Below are 21,980 nucleotides of genomic sequence, written 5' to 3'. Positions count from 1 at the left end.
AATTCAGTTCCTTGTCCCAGCACCCCACTATTCTGTCAACATTACATAATCGGGTAATCACCTCCCAAACAGCCTTTGAGAAGGAGCATCCAAAAAAGATGTGGTTGTGGGTCTCATCTTCAGTTCCACACAACATGCATTTATCTTCCACCTCAATTCCCATTCGAGCAAGTCTATCGACAGTAGGCAATCTGTCAAGAATAGCCATCCAGGCAATGAGGGAGTGTTTAGGAATGCTAGCTTCAAGCAACCAATTAACTAAAACGTCAAAATAAGATGTTATGAATATGATCGGAGAAAAATTGAACATAAAAGATAATAATAAAAGATAACAATTGAAAATTTTTAAAAAGTTTAGGTACTGAAATGAATAAAAATTGATGGTTTAGGTATTAAATACAAAGTTTACCCTAAAAAAAAGGAATTCTACTATTTTTAAAATTTTAGAATTAAACCCCTGCAATTTAGTGACATACGAGTTGTGCCCCATTTCTTTTCAAAGTATCCATTTCAATTCCTTCCCCGTCCTTTCTACTTCTATTTACAGCAATTACAAATTAAATAAAAGCTTCATTGTTGGACTTTCTTCTTCTCATCGATCAAAGCAAATATCCTGTCTTTATCACAATCCCAAACTCTCCCCTCTCTCTATTTTTCTCCCATTTCTCAAAACCCTTCATTGTTGGCTTTCTTTCACAGGCTCTCTCTTCTCAATATCCCACCAAAACTGGTAAGTAACTGTGAAATAAATATCCCGCTAATATGTTTTTTTGTTTTGTTTTCAAGTCTCGTTTCTGCAATATATTGCAGGGTTTTGTCTCTTCATCACTAAATTTGGCAATATGCCGGGTCCCCTTGCCTTCTTTAACTTTGCTTTTTCTCCTTTTTTGTTTTAACTAACTCTATTTATAGAAACTTCCCTTTGTTTTTTTTTGGGTTTCCAGATTTACTTGATTCCATGTTTAAGTTATTCCCCAATTAGAAGTTCGATTGCTCAAGTGCTCTAAAAAGCAAGATCTATAAGTTTTTTTTTAAAAAAAAGGAGGGAAAATGGCAAGAGAAAAGATTCAGATTAGGAAAATTGATAACAGCAAAGCCAGGCAGGTGACTTTTGCCAAAAGGAGAAGAGGGTTGTTTAAGAAAGCTGAGGAGTTGGCCATTCTTTGTGATGCAGATGTTGCTCTTATTATTTTCTCTTCTACTGGGAAGCTCTTTGAGTACGCCAGCTCAAGGTATACTTGTCATATTCTCTCTTTCCAGACACTTTGAATTACTTTTCATTTTCATGAATAGTTGTAACACTTTACACTTTCTCAGTAGGAGAGTATAAATTTTCAACTTTGGGTATACTAGATGTAGCTTCTAGGGCACAAACCTGATACTGAGAGCGTACTATAGTTTAACATTAAAGAGGAAAAGAAAAACAACAAACTGATGGTTTTTATGTTCTAATTTCAGCATGAAGGAGATATTAGAAAGGCACCATTTGCGCTCAAAGAACCTGGAGAAGCTGGAACAGCCATGTCTTGAGTTGCTGGTTAGTTGTTTTTTTAAATATTTCCTCTTATCCTTCTGCACTTTTTCGTATTTTTTCATGCCGATATTTAATCAGTTGGCTTGATAGTTGTGAAAATCTCACCGTGTATCCCCTTGTTTCACACTACGTTTTCTTGTCTGTAGCTCGTAGAAGACAGCAACCAGTCCATGCTGACAATGGAAATAGCAGAGAGAAGTCATCAACTGAGGTATGATCTTTTTTTTTTCTTATCAATTTTATTCATATTATTCATGAGGATATATGCATATATAAAGTGGATTCTACATTAAAACAGGCAAATGAGGGGCGAGGATCTCCAAGGATTAAATGTTGAAGAACTACAGCAGCTAGAGAAATCTTTGGAAGTTGGGTTGAGCCGTGTGATGGAGAAAAAGGTTCTTGCTTTTTCTGTACAAGTTTTAGGCGATGATTAAACATATGAACTTAATTAGCTCTAATTATTAATGTATTTCAGGGTCAAAGGATTATGAGAGAAATCAGTGACCTTCAAAGAAAGGTCAGTATATAAACATACAAAATAGCAGTCAAAAAGGAGGAATTAAAAAGATACTAAAGAACAGACATAAGACTGTGTTTTGATGCATGCATTGCAGGAAATTGAATTGATGGAAGAAAATGAACGATTGAAGCAACAAGTATGACTTCTCCTTCTCGTACATAATACTATTCCTTGCTAGTATATTTATAAGTATAGGTAATAGGCCACAAGCTTTCATCACTGCGGGTATTGCAGATATCTGAGGGCCGAAGACAAGTTGCCGGTGACTCGGAGAACATCTTTGAGGAAGGTGAGTCGTCGGAGTCGGTGACCAACGTTTGTACTTCCAACGGTAATCGGCACGACTACGAAAGCTCCAATACATCTTTGAAACTAGGGTAAATTCAATTGCACAAACAAATACCAAATTTACAGTTAAAAAGCATCGGCCGACTCCCATTTTATTCTTCCTCGGATGTTTTGCAGGTTACCGTATTGTGGTTAACTGAGGAGGGTTGGTGGAGATCAACATTGTAGGAAACTAAGAGTAGTTGATACATTAAATACATGTCCTAATCCTTGACGTAATTACGGATTTAATTACCTCAAGCGGATATACATTGCATGACCGATGCATCCCTTTAACTTTGAATTTAGTCGAAGCTAGTTTATGTGTTTGAGCTTCAATCCGATCATAAATTGGGCCTGGTTCATGCTTAAAGCTTATTTGATTCCTGAAAAAACACAACCCCTGTTGTTTTTGCATGAAAAGTTGAATTATAAAACATTGCTATTGGATAAAATTGTTTGAATATTACGGTGAAAAAATTATTTGAATAAAGTGTATCACATTTATCGATCTAAGGTGATTATTATAATAATTCGAGGATCTTATTGAGATTACATAACGATTTTAAAATCACGTCATGACTACATGTTGATTTCAAGATTTCTTGTGAGAATTGGAGAAATGCAGTACAATCAATATGATTTTTAGATTACTGTAACAATTATCTTACATAAAGTAATTGTTAATACATCTTACTAGAATAGTTTTTTTTCATCGCAATAGTCAAGGAATTTTGCCTGTGGATCGTTCCAGCTGTAAGATAGGTTAAATTCTGTGTTTTAGACTACCCGTTCCTGCTTGCATTGAATGCTCATCAGGGACAAAATCAGATCATATAATGTGTATTTATTGGGACACCGGTACTTCAATTTTAGGACATTTATGACAAAGCCAATGACAAGAAAGCTTTTTAGGGGTGTTTGGTTTAAGGATGATGAGATTCTCATGGGATGAGAATCTCACATTCTCATGTTTAGTTGGTCGGGAATCTCATTTTCGGTAATGTTTTATTACCAATAGTAGATTTTTTAGGGTATATTACTGGGAATGTCATTACCTCCCTTCCCTTAGGTATTGTAACATTACCGACGTTTTAGACTAAAATACCTTTAAATTTTTATTTTTTTTTTCAAAAATATCATTCTTCTGTCATTGAATAATAAAAATTCTACGAAGGTTAAATTATAAATTTATCCTTAAATTATTTTAAATTTACAAAAAAAAATCTATAATTAAAATTTTATATGAAGTTCAGGGGTTAAAAATATTATACTCTTTCATTAAACCTTTTTTTATATTTTTAATTTTGTAAAAAAAAATTATATAAATATTATGAATTTATTTTTTTAAAGAAAATATAAAAATATTTTACAATTTGTAATATTATACAAATATATAATAAGGACAATTTGGTTAAATATATATTCTAATAATCTTTTATTCCTTTAACCAAACACGGTAATCTTACATTCCTGCTAAACCAACCAAACACAAAATACAACATTCCCAGTAATCCTATTCCCTGATAATATTTTATTCCCACAGATAATCTTATATTCCGTGAACCAAACGCACCCTTAAGATCTTAAATAAATAAAATCTTTTTTTGCATACTGAATTCAAACTTGTTTCTTATATGTATTTTACTGCTTTTGTGTATTGCTTTTTCTCCCTCTTATCCGATTAATATGATAGGTTAAACTATAAATCTACCATTTAATTTTTTGTCTTATTCTTCTTTAGATTATTCATTCTTTTTAAAAATTAATTTACTCATTCAATTTTAATATTATATTTTTAATTTTTGACTGTTAAATCACAAACAATACGGTGATATAACAGATTGTATTACGCATTAAAATAACATTGTTTTTCTTAACTTATTTCGTACTTAATGATCATCAATAATTAGAATAGTAGATAATGCAATGATCGAAATCATCAATAACAGATTGTATTACGCATTAAATCACAAAAGATTTCTTTTGAGTTGAGAATAAATATTTGAACTTTAACTATGGGTTTATTTATTTTATTGGAAGGGGTCTCATTAGAGAAAAAGGACATAGTTTTCCATAATCAAAGCTAGGTGTCCATGTGAGGTGATTTTCTCGATATATCACCGGTGATCGATAATATTATCGATCTAACACCGGTCAGACTATATTTTTTGATTTAACACCTTTAGCAGTAAAGCGCACCCCTGCACGTGCTATACGATGATTTGGTGCCACGTGGGGTATAGCGCGCCTCCTGCACCGCGCTATACGGTGAGCTGGTGCCACGTGGGTATAGCACGGCCCCTGCAGCGCGCTATACGCCACGTAGGGGTATAGCGCAGATCAGGTACCGCGCTATACATTTACTGCATAATTTTATATAGCGCGGGGCAGGTACCGCGTTTTGTATAATTTTCCTCGCTATAAATACCATTCTCCGCCGGCTAATTTCTCACATCTCTCCTCTCAACTTATAAATTAATACAACAATTCCGTCAACGAGTCAATAATTATGGCAATCTTCTCATATTTTATTTAGAAGTTCGTGCGATTTTTCGTTATAAGGTAATTTTATTATAATTTTTATTATATTTATTGTTTATTATGATTATTTGAAAAAAAATATTATACTAATTATTTTTAATTAAATTTTGTGTTTGTAAAATTGGAAAGCGGAAGCATACGTCGAAATAGTTTTGCGGTGCATGTAATAATATTAAATTATATTATTTAATTTATTTACATTGATGTGTAAAAATTTTATTGTGTTATATGTTCGTTCATATATAATTTATTAAATCAGGTTTGTTTCATTTATTTTTTTTTTGCAGATATAATAGTGCCGCACTTTTAAACTCAAATAATGGCACGACTTTCAGCTATTGCTTATTATGATGGTGAAATTCGAGAAGATGAAACCGGCGTTGTTTTCGTATCAAATGAGCGTGTTAAAATATCATTCAAGAGAAACATAACTCTTGAGGAGCTGATAACGAAGATTTCGAGGAAGATTCATGTTGGAAGTAGTAGAAGAGTGTCGTCGTTGCAGTATAGATTTCCAACATCATTGTTGTCATTAACTTATACAGCATTCGAACTTTCGAACAATGATGATGTTGAAATGATGGTTGAAGCTCAAAGTAATTATTCAGACGCCGCTATTGAGATGTATGCATATTTTGTTCAAGTGCGTGCTGTTCGGGGTCAATCATTAAGCTCCCACTATGGGCTGACTGAACAAGTTGATCAAGTTGACAGCCCGACGACAGTAATGTGTAATGATTTTAATGCCATAATGGGGAGACATTCATCCGCAACTCCTTACAATATGTACCGAGGTAGGTCGACGAACAATCTGTATGGCAACATCGTGTCCAGTTCAAGGGGAAGGCATTCATCTGCAAATCCCTTCGACCTTAATATGGAGATGCCATCGACGCAACCATTTGTGTAGTTTCCATTTGACGCGATGGCTTCAAGCTCTAGGGGGAGGCATTCGACTGCGAGCTTTTTCGATCTCAATGTCGATATGCCTTCCAGTTCAAGGGGAAGACGTGCAAGTAGTAGGTTCTTCGACCTAAATGTGGAGAGCATGGAGGAACCATCATCTCTACCAGAAGAACCGCTTCGTGAGCCTGGTGCGGATGGTGCTGAGACTGGACTATTCATTGACCCATAATCACTGCAATTCAACTCCGATGATGATGAAGTTCCAGGAAATATGGCACAAACTGACCCTCATGCACACATGTATGAAGCTGATTATGGTGCAATGTACGAGCCAGAATTTGCGGATATGCCTCATCTCGGTGACTATGGGTATTACTCATCAATAAATAATGGTGAGTTATCTTTAGGCATGGAGTTTTTAAGCAAAGAAAAAGCGATGATGGCTATCAAAAATTACAATATACGTAATTCTGTTCAGTCCAGAGTAGATCGCTCCACGACCGAAAAATATGCTACTGTGCCCAGCGCGAAAACGGATGCAATTGGATGATTCGCGTATCGAAGAGGAAGAGGAAAAACAACAGATGGGAACTAACAGTATACAACGGTCCTCACACATGTTGTGCTGGAGGGGTCAACCAAGATCATCCCAACTTGGACTCTGAAGTGATATGCCAAGTCATCATGCCCATGGTCAAAGCAAGCTCTCATATAGATGTTGCAGTGTTGATTTCAGCTATACAATCGCAGTATGGGTACACTGCCTCCTATAAAAAAGCTTGGTTGGCAAAATAAAATGCCATTGTCAAACTTTATGGCGAATGAGATGCATCTTACAATGAACTTCCAGGTAGGTTTAGGCTGGTGCGAACGTTGAATCCTGGGACAATTGTGGACTTCGAAACCTCCTATGCATACTATAATGATCGAGTTCTTCGCGATCGATGCCAATTCTACCGGGTTTTTTGGAGTTACCCACAGTGCGTTAATACTGTCAAATACTGCAAGCCTGTGGTCCAGATCGACGGGACTTTCTTGTATGAAAAATACAAGCAAGTTTTATTTTTAACAGTTGTCCAAGATGGCAATCGCAACATTCTTCTAGTTGCTTTTGCTCTTGTCGAAGGAGAAGATACAGCTTCTTGGGCTTTTTTCTTCCGAAATTTACAGGCACATGTTATCACGAGGGAAAACATCTGTGTCATTTCAGATCGCGGAGCTGGGATCAAAGCAGCAATGGAGTCTTTGGGTCCAATGTGGTAACCACCCTTTGTCCAACATAGGTATTGTCTTCGACACATTACTGCGAACTACCATGGAAGGTACAAGAAGAATAATGAGCGTCAATTAATTGTGCGCATGGGTAAGTGAAACTTAGCAAGTTTATTTTCTTTCGATCGTTTTAATTTTGCAAAGACAACAAGTTAGTAAGTTATATATTTTTTGATCAGGTTACGAACTACTTCCTCGAACGTTTGAATCAATGTTTCAAGAGTTACGGGCGAAGAACGAGGAAGGATATGATTACATCAGCCTCATCGATAAAGAAATGTGGACGAACGTATATGATGGTGGATATCGATATGGACACATGACGACCAACTTGGCAGAGGCAATCAATTCAACCTTAAAGGGTGCATGTCACTTACCAATAGCGGCTTTGGTAAAGACTACATATTTTCGTTTGGGGGCGCTTTTTGCGAAGCTCAGGAGACAAGCTCAAACCTGGATGCAAGACGGTCATGTCTATCACCCTAAATTAGTTGTAGATCTACAGGAAAAAAATTGTTGCATCAAATGGAATGTCTGTAACAAGCTTCTCTAGAAGGCATGAAATGTTTCGTGTCACAGAGTTGCCGCGACCTCTTCAAGGGATTGAAGCTGTGTCGTTAAGAGTAAATCTAAGGGACAGAACGTGCGACTACGGGTTTTTTCAAGCTCTGAAGTATCCATGCTCTCATGTGATAGCAGCTTGCTCGCATACACGTCAAGACTATAACCATTTTGTGGATCTCGTATACCTACTATCTGAAGTTTTTAAGGTATACGAATTTGAGTTTCCCCCATAGGTAATGAAGAAGACCCTGATGAGGTTCAAGATTGGCTTCCGATTATACCAAATCCGAGTTTATTGAGGGAGCGTGGTCGTCCAAAATCCAATCGAATTCATTGCGATATGGATATTAGAGAAAGATCTAGACAAGACAGAAGATGTGTGCATTGTAGAAACCCAGGACACACTAGAAAAACATGTCCACTTCTGTTGTCATCAAGTAACAATTGATGAGGAAATGATGTATTTTATTATCAAATAATAATTCTTCTACTTTAATTTGCATTTACTTCAAGTTAATGTCATTTGATAATCACTGATGAAGATTAAAAAAACAAACACAATCATTAAATTTTAACAAACTAATAACAATAAGTATTAAATGGTAAATGATAACCAAATTACAATAACTGATATTAAATGGTAATAAAAAAATGAACTAAAATACATTAAAAAAGTTCAACAAATTTAACAAAATAAAGTAAGTATTAAATGAGAAATAATAAAAAAAATTACAATTTAACAAAATAAAGTAAAAACAAATATAATAAAAAACAAAATCTATCGATGCCTGCGACGCGAATGTGTTCCGCAGGGCGGTGGCTGTCGGTCTCGAGGAGGATTTCTTCGTATCACTGGTTTTGACTCCTCGCTGTCATCATCATCACCATCGTCGTCGTCGTCGTCGTCGTCATATTGCGCAGGTACATGAGGAGCTGATGACGATGAAGCACCTCCGTAGAATAAGGATCCTGGAGGTGTATGACTGACTATCCCACCGGCCTACGAAAACTGGGAAAACTCATAAAACCCAGACATCGCTGAGTGTGAAAACTGTACAGGAGGCGGTGTCTGTGCTGCAGCCATGGGTGATGAGGCTGCACCCGCCAAATATCCAGCATATGAACCCCATGTCAGATATGCAAACATAGACCCATAATAGCCTCCAGGAGGGGTCATCTGTGACGGTGGCGGGGTCATAAAACCAGGTGAAGGCGGCGGCGACGACATCTGGTAATGGAAAGGCGATGACGACATCATATATGGCTGCGATGGCTGCTGGGAAGGTCCTGCTTGTGCAGCTGAGGATGAACTGGAAGCACATGCTCTCCGTCCACGAGTCGGGGGACGATGGTGCTGTGTCGGTGAACGTCTCTATCGACGTCGTGAAAATGTCTGCCCTCGTGCATCATCGGGAAGTAGAAACGGTTTCCCATTACTGTTAAACCACTCATAATAATCCTCAGCATACATCAAGAAGTCAGTAAAAATGGGCTCTCTACGTGGAAGGGGCCGATGTCGATCCTCACACAATACGACCCACCCATGATGCCTCACCAGCCAATTTGTATCTGTCTTGCCGCATCTATCTAAGCTATGCAACTCGTCCATATTGCGAGGTACTTCCGGAATTGGTTGAAAACAACCAAACTGCCGGAGCACGCGATCAGTAGAGTGCCACTCGACGGTCGCATAACAGATCAGAGGGACCATCGCCATCCAAACATCTAATGGACCCCTCAACTCAGGTATAATCATCTCCCTCACATCATCAATAGAATATGGCACCCATTCAAACTAAAATAAATAATATATAATTTTTATTAAATTAATAATCTAATTATATAATTATAATCTAAAATCAATTTTTAAACATTAAAATTCATACATGTGTGCCATCCTTCTGATCGATTAACACCCTAATCTTTTCTAAATCATCAGGTAGCTCCTGATGATTTTTCCTATCAGTAGACCACCTATTCAAGGAAAAAAAATTTGTTATACGCTGTATAAAATTATTAATATACAAAATCAGTTTTATAATTACCTCAGAAGTAGTGGAAATACGAATGGGTTCTTCACAACGGGACATAAAAAGGGCAATCAATACCATGCCCAAGACTGCAGCAGCAGGAGACATCCGCCGATAGTATTACGCCTGTAGTCAGTGGCTCCACACATCTCCCTGTACAGCAAAGCCAAAACTGCCAAGCCCCAACTGAATGATCCGGCGAGACGAAAGTCACTAAGATGTCGCAACCACATGCAGTGAACTAGGTTGCGCGATTTGTCCGGCATCAGCAATCCTCCTATCAGCTGCAGTATGCATGCCCGTGCATACATCTTAACCTCATCCTCAGAGGCGTCTGCGCTCAACTCCCGAAAATTGGCATCTAACCAATTTAACGGTATCCTACCTCCGATAAAATTTTTCGGGACACGTACTAGACTATCCCGACACAAAGCAGTCCAAGAACCGGAAGCTATCCCCGATATCACATCTCCATCCACCGGAAGCCCCAGGTGCATAGAAACATCCTCAAGCGTGATCATGCACTCTCCGCACGGAAGATGGAATGTGTGGGTCTCCGGCCTTCACCGCTCTACTAAGGCAGAAATCAGGTATGGATCTATCTTACAGTGACCCTGATATCTACCTATGTAACCGAATCCAGCCTCTACTAAATACGGTAAGACACGACTGAGTATCACTAACTTAAGATTCCTAATAAAAGGATCTAATATACGGTCCTTTTCCTAAAAATAAATAATTATAAAAATTAATTCTTAATTTAATAATCATGCATTAAATGAATCAACTAATTATTAATAATAATTTAAATTAAATTAAAACGTTAAAATGTTACCGTATCAGCAAAGTGTTGAGATATTTAATTATTAATATAATAATCATGCATTAAATAAATAACTAAATATTACTAATAATTTAAATTAAATTAAAACGTTAAAATGTTACAGTATCAGTAAAGTGTAGAGATATATGATTTCCATCCGAGCGAAGTAGATTGTCTTCCATTATATATCTACAAAAGAATTATATTAGTAAAATATTAAATAAAGTAAAAACATAATAGTAAAAATATTATAAAATATACCTTAAAAATAGAGTATTTGAGAGAAATTTAGAGAATTTGAGAGAATTTGGTGTGATAAAAGTGATTGAGGATGGGGTATTTATAGGGAGGATGGGGACGGGAGGGTCGGTAATTAGGGGTATAGCGTGCCTCTGCACCGCGCTATACCCCACGTGTCAGATATTACAGGTATAGCGCGCTGCAGGGGCCGCGCTATACCCACGTGGCGCCAGTTCACCGTATAGCGCGGCGCAGGAGGCGCGCTATACCCCACGTGGCGTCAAATCATCGTATAACGCGGTGCATGAAGCGCGCTTTACTACTAAGGGTGTTAAATCAAAAAATATAATTTGACCGATGTTAGATCAATAATATTACTGATCACCGGTAATATTTCGTGAAAATCGCCTCCATGTGAGACGCCATTAATAAGGCCTGTAAGTGAGAGAAAGAAAGACAGCAAGAGAAAGGGATAGCGATTCATGTGATGTTGGGTGCTTGAGTTCCCCTGCTTCACTTTTTGACTGTCGGTTAAATTTTGTTTTGGCGTTTGCTTATTTTATTGGTGCTCACCATCAATGCCAATCAAAGGCAACAAAGAAGAAAACAAATTGAAGAAAGTGGCCATTTTGGAGATCTGTGTTTTTTCAGCTTTAAGGAGAAAAAAATGATGGATTTTGATTGCTACCGGCCTTTTACAAGAGAAACAATTGCTGGGTTATTTCTGTTACTTTTTCCTTGTTTGTTTACCCCATTCGCCCATGCTTCCCCTTCTACATTCTCAGTATGTTCGTGCATGTTTCCCTCTCCTTTACTGAATTCTCTTTGTTCGATTGAGAAATACTCATGGAAATGAGAAAATGGGAACTTCGTGGTTTGTTCAATGAAAAGGTTGCAGTTACTTAAAATAGGAAGGATCAGTTCTGAGTTTATTTTGCAAAAGAGGCAATATTATATAGCTAAATTGTCTAACAATCAGATTGCTTTACTGAAAATCATGTCAATCTGGGACTTCTGTCTTAATAAGATATAGTTAATTGCTTTAATTGGAAAATGAAAGTGCTGCCCCATAATTCATCTGTTCTTCCATTCTTGTAAACTTTGGCCTTCGCTAGTAGTTTTTGGATACTTTTCGGTTAATTAAACATCTTTTCCCCCAAAAGTTAAAAAAATAGCAATGTTAGTGTTAACAGTTAGACTGATTCTCTGTTATCCAATTGGTAATGAGTTTTGGTTCATAGAACTGAGATTGGAACCTTTTACAATAAACCAGGAAATAAGGTAAAGTCATCACTGTAGTGATTGCTGCTAACTGTTTAGTGTTAGCATGATAAATGCTCATAATTTGCTTTTCAGGAAAGAAATCGATTAATTGTGCCCTTCGGTGCGTGTTGCAGGAATGGAATGCTCCTAAACCTCGACATTTATCTTTACTCAGGAGTGCCTTAGAACGTGAGTGTGAGTTGATGTTTGTTAAGCCGGCATCTGTGACCGTGCGTGTGCCTGCATGCATATGTTGTGATTTTTTTTCAGTGTATTCGGATTTGTAATTTTTCCGTTTGATTTACTTCAGACCAACGGACAGCAGTCTGATCTCTGGGCTCCTTTGGCCGACCAAGGGTGGAAACCGTTTCTTGAATCCATAAATGCCACCTGTAAGTGATCTGTAATGAGATTTCTAGTTTCAGTTTCTCTTTGTTGTTGGTGTTTCGAGCTATGAGACATTGAGACTCAAGTTTGGTATTAATCATTCTAAACTATTACTATTTGTGACCACGGTATTTGATTTTTCTTCGATTTCTCTCTTTGATTGCTTTAAGCATCATTACCACAGAAATCTAAAGGATATCTTCAGGTGTTTCTTGATGGTGGACTCAACCAGCAAAGAATGGGGGTAGGTACTCATTTGTAGTTTAAATACTTCAGAATAGTTGAGAAGTTGAGAAACATTCAGTAATTCTAGTTTACTGTTCAAATATTTTAGTCACTTATTTGTTCCGAAACACCAATCTGATAATCAAATATTAAAATCTGTTGTTTTAGATATACGATGCTGTTGCTAAAATACTGAATGCAACACTTGTGATCCCACATCTTGAAGTAAATCCCGTTTGGCAAGATTCAAGGTATCTTTTTGTCGAAGGCATTTGCCTTTTAGGTTTCTTATTCCGAGCGGAATGTGAAGCTTTTGCCTCGTTTTTAAGGAGTCATTTTTTTCTGAAGTAATTATTTCCCCCTGCAGCTCATTCATGGATATATTTGATGTGGATCACTTTATTAATGTATTGAAGGATGATATTTCAATCGTCAAAGAGTTGCCGGACGAAATAATTTGGAACACAAGGGAGTATTATGCCACTGCTGTTCGGGCCACCAGAATTAAAAGAGCACCTGTTCATGCATCTGTAAACTTTTATCTCGAGCATGTCTTGCCTGTATTACAGAGGTTGGTAGCATCTCGAAGCTTTCGATTTCAAGCTGAATGCTTGTTTCTTTTATAAGTTTCGGGCCTAAAAGTATGATATTGCTTTCGTTATAAGGGTTCCAAGTTCTGTGCCCTGACCTGTTTTGCTAGTGTTCAACGATTTTAGCTCAGTTCCTTTTTACTTGCCAATCTGTGTAATCGAATGAACTTGTCTTATTTTTTTTGTAGTTAGGAGATTGCTGCAATTTCTCCGTTCTCTCACCGGTTATCTTTTGACAACTTGCCGAGTGAGATCCAGAAACTACGTTGTAAAGTCAACTTTAAAGCTCTCATGTTCGTTCCACGCATCAGAGCACTTGGAGATGCCATTGTCCATCGCCTCAGATATCCTCCTGGTGAAAGTGAAGCAGTTAGCATTAACTATCTCGAGGAGACCACTGATCAATATGGCAAAAAAGAGCCACAGAAATTTGTTGTGTTGAATCTTTGGTTCGATAAGGTATATCCTGCTCATCAATATGGCAAAAAAAAGCCACAGAAATTTGTTGTGTTGCATCTTCGGTTCAATAAGGTATATCCTGCTCAAATGTATAATATACCTGTTTTTAAACCAAGCGGCATAATGCGGTTCAGTATATTAAAAATTCGGAAGCATAAATTTTGCACTTTTCTATATGTTTAAGCTCTGTTTATATTAATCTCTAGCTCTATTGATTAAGATATGTTTTTCATTTTTTAGACCTCGTACGCGATCTGCCTGAATTACTTATGCATGCAACTTCCATGGGAGAAGTGATTTGGTCACCCTTTAGTCATTTTGACAAGTTTTAATATTGGAGTACTAGTCAACATGTGATCGATCCCTTTTGTTTTTATAGGTTATATACACGATCGCCAACTTTTACTCCACCAGCTTACTCACAAGCTTTTTTTTATATGTACAGGATATGGCGGCCCATTCGACCTGTGATTTTGGTGGGGGTAAAGCTGAAAAATTGGCTCTGACCAAGTATCAACAAACAATGTGGGGAAGGAGGGTTCTCAATTCTCAGTTTACTGATGAAGAGTTGAGAAGCCAGGGGCGTTGTCCATTGACTCCCGAAGAAATCGGACTACTGCTAGCAGCTTTGGGTTTTGACAATAGTACCCTACTTTATCTTGCTTCGCACAAGGTCCTTTTTCGTAGTAATTTTCATTTTCCATCCCGGCTTCTTCAAATATAATTTTCAGTTTTCCTACAATCTATTCACCGAATGACCGTAAGTTTCAGGTATATGGTGGAGAAGCTAGGATTTGCACCCTACGTGAGCTGTTTCCGCTGATGGAAAAAAAGAGAGGCATGCCTCTTCTGAGGAAAGGGTTCGTATAAAGGAAGGGCTTCTTTGTTAGCTGCGGTCGATTACTATGTTGCTATGCATAGTGACATCTTCGTCTCTGCGTCTCCTGGGAACATGCACAATGCATTGGTGAGTGTTTCCGTCTAATGAATGTACAATGGTGCATTCTTTTTGCTGCAATTCACATCGCTAATAGATGACGGTTGCAATGATGCAAACAGGTAGGGCATCGAACTTTTGAGAACAGGAAGACCATAAGGCCAAATATGTCTTTGTTGGGCCAACTCTTCCTTAACAAAAACATTACGTTGTCAGAATTCCGTCAGGCAGTGGCGGAAGGGCACCAAACCAGACTAGGGCAACTCAGGTTAAGGAAACCAAAGCAGCCCCTATCTATATCCAGCGCCTGATTGCATGTGCCAAGCTTAAGTCCCTAAAGGCCAGCTATCGACATGCTAAAAGAAGTGGGACTACTTTTAATATCTTACTGCATCTTATATTTTCTGCTTTTGCCATTGATATCATGAATAAGTCGTCGACCGATTTCTTCCCCTTAGATACATGCATTGCATTTAATGTCCTTAGTAGGTATTGTTGTAGCGTATTGATGGTCGTAGCGTATTGATGGTTGTATTTCTAGTGAGAATGGGGTTGTAGATATCAAACTTATTGCGGATCCTATCGAGTATGGACCGTGGAGAGAAGTATGTAACATAGATCGTTGGCAGATCTGGCCTTCTTTGTTGCATATCTCTGCCGGTGAAGCTGTCTGTACAACCTTTTTTTTTATACCGAAATTACAACAAACGTCTATGTTTATACAACAGCTTGATGAGAATCCAAGAGGAAGTAACTTTTGTAGGCAACATGCTCATGGACACCGCCGAAAGTTAAATCGATTTAATTTTTTTATCTTCATAAAGCAAGCTATTCATCTGAGCTATTGCAGCCATGGAAGTTCTGCCAACACTCAATACGACTGCCCAAGTCCATAATAACAATCGTGCAAAAAGCAAATTTAGAACAAGGGAATTGACAAATATAGATTGTTTGGTAACATCAGTCTTGTGAACCATGCAATATTTACCTCAAATTGCCTTCCAAGCTGATTGATTCTATGCTCATCGCAAAAGTAATTTAAAAAACTGGGAAAATGGTCTATTACCATTTGTTTCAAAATGAACGGATGCTATACTTTAAACATGATAAAGAATGAATGACCAGAAGAAAAAACATGCTATACTTTAAACGGATGCTAAGGGGATCGGTTGTTACCTTCCGTATACATCAGAGGTCTTTGGAGTGGATCATATCTGACCATCTTTCTTGTCCTCTGCAGTGAAACCATTTCCCTTCCTGCTTGCACAAGCGGGTTCTTTTGCATCTGCTGCGGGTGGGGTCAACCCTTCCTCAATAGGTAGTATTCTCTTCGATCCATCTAATGCTACGCCGAGAACTATGTTCTCCGAGTCAGGTCTTGCTTTTGGTGGCTGAGAGACTGGCAACTTCTCACGTTCCTGTTTTGATTGGAACTGTTCTCGTAATCCACCTTCTTTGTCAATTCCACTTTCTGGTGAGGATACTGAAGGATTATCCAGCTTGCTGCTCGGCCTAGCAATTTTCTGTTGCTTGTCAGTGATCTTTTTGAGCAGATTATCGGAGATTGTATCTAGAACTTTTTGGTTGGAACTAGATGTTTCTGCAGCTTTAGAACTTGTTTTGGGGTCAGATTTTGAGGGTGATTTCAAGGGCGCTTTATCTTCTGTCCTGGGATCAGATGATGCCTTAAATTCCTCCTTTATGTCGGAATTTGGAACTTCTCCAATATCGGCATCTGCTTTGGGTTCAACTGGCAGTGTTACTTTGGGCTTGGAATCAGGCTTTGGTGTCGTTCCTGGTTTGTTGTCTGGTTTTACTTTTTTGTTCTCCAGCAGGACACGAGGAACGACCTTTTGTTCTATCTTCACCATTGGTCTTGTAAGAGGGTTCAATCAGTAACAAAGCCTTGTTAAATGTCCCTCCACTGTTATACATTGAGTCTGCAAATGGTATATTTTCCAAGTCGGAATCACCATGTAGTTTCTGCACAGAGCGAATTGGTGTGGCAAGCCGTGCACGGTGATGGCTGATGACTCTTAGAAGATCCAAAAGTATAGCTTCCTGCATCATCAACCAAAGAGACTTATAATGGATCCATTCTAAAACATCAAACTTAACAGAAGATATCGTCCAAGACAGGAAATATAATCAGCATAATCAAACAGATTTATTTCAATCAGAAATCAAGAGAAGATACGAACGCTCACAATCAGCACCCTAATGCAGGCATATACCAGCAAAATAAAAGAAACCGAAGGATTAAACTAGGGCTTGTAAAAAAGAAGATAATGGCTACAGATTGAAAAGTATAAACTATAGTAGAGGATTCTTACCTTGACACATAGGTACTCTTCATGATGGGGAGTTTTCACAAAACATGAAACCAGTATCTGTCAAATAATAAAGAAAGGAGGGAAGAAAGACAGCTTATAGAGACAAAACTCGTACAACAACTAATGCATTGTATATGTTAGGTATCAGAGCCAGTAATAAGGGTCATGTTTCTTCTTTTCACGCTTAGCAAAATCTTACAGATTTGTTCCTCATTATCATTTACCAGAAAAGGACATTCCGTAAACATGTTTACTGCATCTCTAGTCCAAAAACTTAAAGAGAAAACAAATTAAAAATTGGAAGTTCTTGGATTATAAGGTGCTCTGAAATGCCTAAAGGAAAACATGTCGAATTTATCAATCATAAACAAACACTCAAAATTAAGTACCTACTAGTGTCAAATTGAAAGATGTCTTTTGGCTGGTTAGATTTGAGTAGAATAGGCATGATACCAAATCACACACTTTTATTACTAACATATAAAAAGACATCGGATGAGGCAAATTTTATTAGCGTCACTTGATAGAGCTTATAATATTTTCTATCAAGTGATGGAAAAAAGAATGGTTTTCTAAAGATACCAACCAAAAGAGCCTGATTATCGGGATTGATATTTTCCAGAAATACTCTTCTGTGCAGTCTCTGCTGCTCAACCTGAGGATTCTTAGCCAAGACCTTGCGCATGTCAGCAACTATATTCTGCACAGACAAAAGCAATCCCAAAAGAACTATAAAAATGGAAATGGCAATTGAATGTCTTCCATAGGTGCAATAGAAGCTTTGACATGCTAAGATAACTTACATTAATCTTATGGACATCCATGTGACTGATGGCCAGGTGAGTTTTAATGCGCCAATGAGTTTTTTGAGTGAGATTTCTCACAACATTTACGGTAAATTTGTGATTTGGAATGTGAACTGCTTCACGATCTTCCCCTCTTATTATTGTTGGTGACCACCAACCAATATGCTAAATATGAATAAAGATAAGACGTAAGAAAATACTCGGAACATTTTTTTAAGCGACTAAGGGAATTAATACATGAAAACCCAATCATAGTTTTGATATCTAATACCAGCATTATAACCATAAAGTATGTATTTAAGTAAGAGCTCCACCTTTTTCTCTAAACAACTTATTCAGAGACAAGGCTCAGATACAAACCTCAACAGTACCAGAAACTTCATATCCTTCTATCTTTGTTTGAATCCATTCATTCACAACAAAAGGTCGAGTCGCATGAATAATTGCACTTGAAAGAAAATTTGTGAATACCTACAGCAACAAACAACAGAATATCAAGCATTGAGAAATTGCATATACGAAAAAATATATATACACCGATATGCAATAACATGAAAATGTTATTTAGGTGTACCTCACGACCAGCAAGAGTCAGCAGAACTGTCCCTAGACCTCCAGCAGTTAGCAACTTCTGTGTAGAGAAACCCAGCAACTCCATGAACAATGAAACAGCAGCGACCCAAACTGCAGAGTATATAGCTTTCCCAGCAAACTGGAAACCCATCTGCCAAAAAAGAAAGAGATCATGAATTAGTTAGAAGGGCAACACTTTAGTTAAGGGTGTCTTAGGAACAACCATAAAATTATGTAAATAAATAAAATTAATGAAAGAAAACTAATGTGTTTATTGGTATCTCTCTACTGTGAGGAATCAGAGTTGCACTTTACACACACTTCTATTTTTAGCAATAAACAATAGCAATTAAGTGAATATCAGCAATTAATATTAATTGGTTAATGTTAAAGCAATGTCACCGACATTTCTTGTATCACTGGACTCGCTCATCTCCCAGAAGAATTTTTGCATTTGCTGAACCGTGCTGCATAAAAGAATTTTACCCATGTTTAGTGATCAACAGAACAAATATCACGGACAATTACAACTAGGAAAGCATTATCAACAATTGAAAGTCAATTTCAGTTGAACAAGCTTCTGAAACACTATAAACATAACAAATCAAACTGTACTTCATATTACATCATTTTAAAGTCAGTTACCATCCTCATCAAGAACCAAAAAGAAAAGGAGAATGAGAGCTCACCTCGATAAGCAAAACGCGAAGGCCAACACAGTTGACAATGATCTTACAAAATGTAAAAGCCTTTGCTTAACAACTTGGCTAGCTTCTGTAGCGAGAACAAATGGATCCAGTATTCTGCAAGAAGTGCACCAATAAAATGCACGTGAGTTAAAGAACTGGAAACCAGATTTTGCATTTTATAACAGCAATATATAGAACATGTTTTGCATTCAATATATATATAAAAAACATTTTGGAACCTGCACATGAGTATTGCTCCGGTCCACAACAGCAAAGGTTTCACATAAGAAGTTGTAACACAATGTGTTCTACTCTTCTTCCAACTGTTATCATTTTTCTGCAGGTAATCATAGAATATTAGATAATGCATTGACCCAGTCTGGTCAAATGTTTATTGATCTATGGTAATAACCAATAACAGAAAGAGCAGAGCCCACAGGAGCAAGCTTACATGGAGAAGTAGGCTTCTGCCCCGTCGAATAAGTGGATCAACACCACATAGAGAAAAAATTATAATAGTAATTGCTGGAATCAACTTATGTACAATAGGGCTAGCTTGTAAGTTATTGTATGACCTGCAATACAAAGGGATAAATCTTAAATGAATAACCTTGCAGTCACTAAACATAAAGACAATAACCAAAGCCGAAGTACTGTTTTAAGGAAATATGATCCTATAAGAAACATGAAAATCATCTAAAGCAGAAAAATCCATTTTCTCTTAAATAACAGTTACAGATAAGTGTTAGAACTTGAACGTAAATGAAAATCTAATACTAGAAATGCTGAACTAATTAGAGAACATATTTCAGTATGAAAATGACCACACAACAATCTGGAGGTTCAGATATGCCTGCACACTTAAGCTGATGACCAAGCAGGGGAGAAATAGAACCTCATCAATGCAATAGATGCAGCTTTTCCACTAGGTAGTTCAAGTATTTGGGGAGGTACTCCAAAAGCATGACACCTAAAGGCATTGTCTCTGTATGGAAGAGAATGCATTGGCCTGTACAAATTATTGGAGAGGCTACTTCTCCAGGAATCCTGTTGCACAAACTGTGGCAAGAAGAGAAGAAGAAAAGATATCCCCAACATCACTTAAAGAATACAAATTCACCTAATGCTCATAAATGAAAGAATCTCTTGATAGTTTATAGTTCAAAGTACAATTGCAATTGGATAATCACTAAAATAGACAAAAGAATGAAAAATCCAGCTTATATGAATGCAATATTTACATGAAATTTAAAAATATAACATAAATCTAGCATTTAGATCCAGCGTACTCAAGACAACATGGTACAATCATAGCGATAAATATTGAGTGGTTAAGAGATTGAAATAGACACATTAATTACAACTTGCTAGTAGACATGAAAACAGGCATGCAAACTACAACTTCATGAGACAGTTACTCTGCACTTTAAAATGGGGAATATCAAGTGGCAAAAGCTATCCTATTTCTGTCACATGTGAAGAAAAATCATCCATTTTAAATTTGGCCTAACCAAATCCTAGACGAACCACAAATAGCAAAACAAGAGTCCTAAGAATACTTCAACAAAAAAATCCAACAACTTATACTGCATATATGCATGCATTAACTAAGGAGACACAACTTGTTTTAGACAATTCAAATTCCGTTATCACAGTTAACGAATAGCAGAAAATAGTATCCTAAACAAGAAGCACTTAAATCATACCAAAGCACAGGAAGAGAGATGGGAGCTCAATAAATCCAACTTCCCCCTTCCTAATGGAACCTGAAAACATAAAAGAGGGAAGAAAATTTACAATATACAAACAAAAAATTCAAAACAGAATGCAAAATGCTTTATTAGATGGGGGATGAGGAACCTGTACCTTAAACTTTTTCTTGTATGCCTGGTTCCTGCAAAGTCCCAAATCATAGGACAACTGCAAAGAACCAGAAAGAGACATTGTTGAAGCGGAAACAGTCGTTTTCAGGTCGTCACTAGTAGCATAAGATCATAGTATATTCCAATGAAAGCTAAGCTTAAAACTCAGAATGGGTATTATTAAAGTGAAACCCTTGCCCAAAATGTCAACATTCGCAAGCCTCGATCCTGACAAAGAAAATTAAAACTTTGATGCGCCAACAGAAGATTAAAATATGATTTATAAGAACGATAAAAGTTTCCTGACACCTAGAATCGATAATTTTATATAAACAATTTCAGAATTCCATCGAGCAATATTTTGTGCGTGGGTGGAGGTATAGCATGATTTTACACATAACAATCAGAAACAAATAAAAAACTCCATAACAGAAAATGAAGAATTCACTTAGAGAATAAGTAAACATAAATAGAAAATTTGAAAGGGCGCGGAATGATAGTTTACCCTGAAGCGGAGAGTTTCAGGCTTCGACAATATTTTTGCAAAGATTCCTGTATTGTATTGGATCTTTCTTAATATTTTTTTCCCCTGAGGGAGACTCGTAGAAAGAGAAGGAGCGAACATGGAATTCATTTTATTCTCAAATAATATTAAATTTCGTATTTTATTTTATTTTTAATTAAAAACATAAATTGTATTACGAACCTTTCTCATTAATTAAATTATGATCTCAATTAGTAAAAATAATTTATATTTTTTATGCCATCAAATGGATGATAATTTTCATAAAATTATTTTTTTAAAATGATATAAATAGTTTATTAAAATTATGAATAAAACTATAAGTACATATTTTCAAAAACATTTTAATAAAATTATACTTCTAATACACAAATTAGATGATTTTTATCAAAAAAATATTACATAATATAATAAATTGTGTCTTAACCGGTTTTCGTCCGGGCACGAATTTTTTACTTGGTGGGAAAAATAATGTAGATAAAATATGATTTTTGATTTAAAAATATTTTGGGAGTCGACATCGGCCTTTTGGGTCAGGTAGGTCGAATACCTAAATATTATCTTTTAAAA

The 21,980-nt window shown here is 36.8% G+C and overlaps 1 protein-coding gene and 2 pseudogenes across 1 annotated transcript; 2 read left to right on the top strand and 1 right to left on the bottom strand.

Annotated features, from left to right (window-relative positions):
- Positions 1-587: 587 nt before the first annotated feature.
- On the top strand, positions 588-2,640 carry LOC120138092 (MADS-box protein SVP-like). The gene is made up of 9 exons (XM_039153687.1): positions 588-730; positions 945-1,232; positions 1,459-1,537; positions 1,681-1,745; positions 1,833-1,932; positions 2,013-2,054; positions 2,152-2,193; positions 2,292-2,434; positions 2,523-2,640. Exons 2-9 carry the CDS (start codon positions 1,051-1,053, stop codon positions 2,539-2,541), a joined length of 672 nt encoding a protein of 223 aa, XP_039009618.1. The 5' UTR covers positions 588-730; positions 945-1,050; the 3' UTR covers positions 2,542-2,640.
- A 9,589-nt stretch (positions 2,641-12,229) lies between these two features.
- On the top strand, positions 12,230-14,935 carry LOC120138223 (annotated as a pseudogene).
- Positions 14,936-15,796: 861 nt separating this feature from the next.
- On the bottom strand, positions 15,797-21,483 carry LOC120138222 (annotated as a pseudogene).
- Positions 21,484-21,980: the final 497 nt, after the last annotated feature.

The sequence above is a fragment of the Hibiscus syriacus genome, unplaced genomic scaffold (genome assembly GCF_006381635.1).
Source record: "Hibiscus syriacus cultivar Baekdansim isolate YM2019G1 unplaced genomic scaffold, ASM638163v2 tig00110678_pilon, whole genome shotgun sequence".
Classification (NCBI taxonomy): domain Eukaryota; kingdom Viridiplantae; phylum Streptophyta; class Magnoliopsida; order Malvales; family Malvaceae; genus Hibiscus; species Hibiscus syriacus.
The sequence above is the reverse complement of the archived record's forward strand: the minus strand, read 5'-3'. Positions and strand labels throughout refer to the sequence as shown.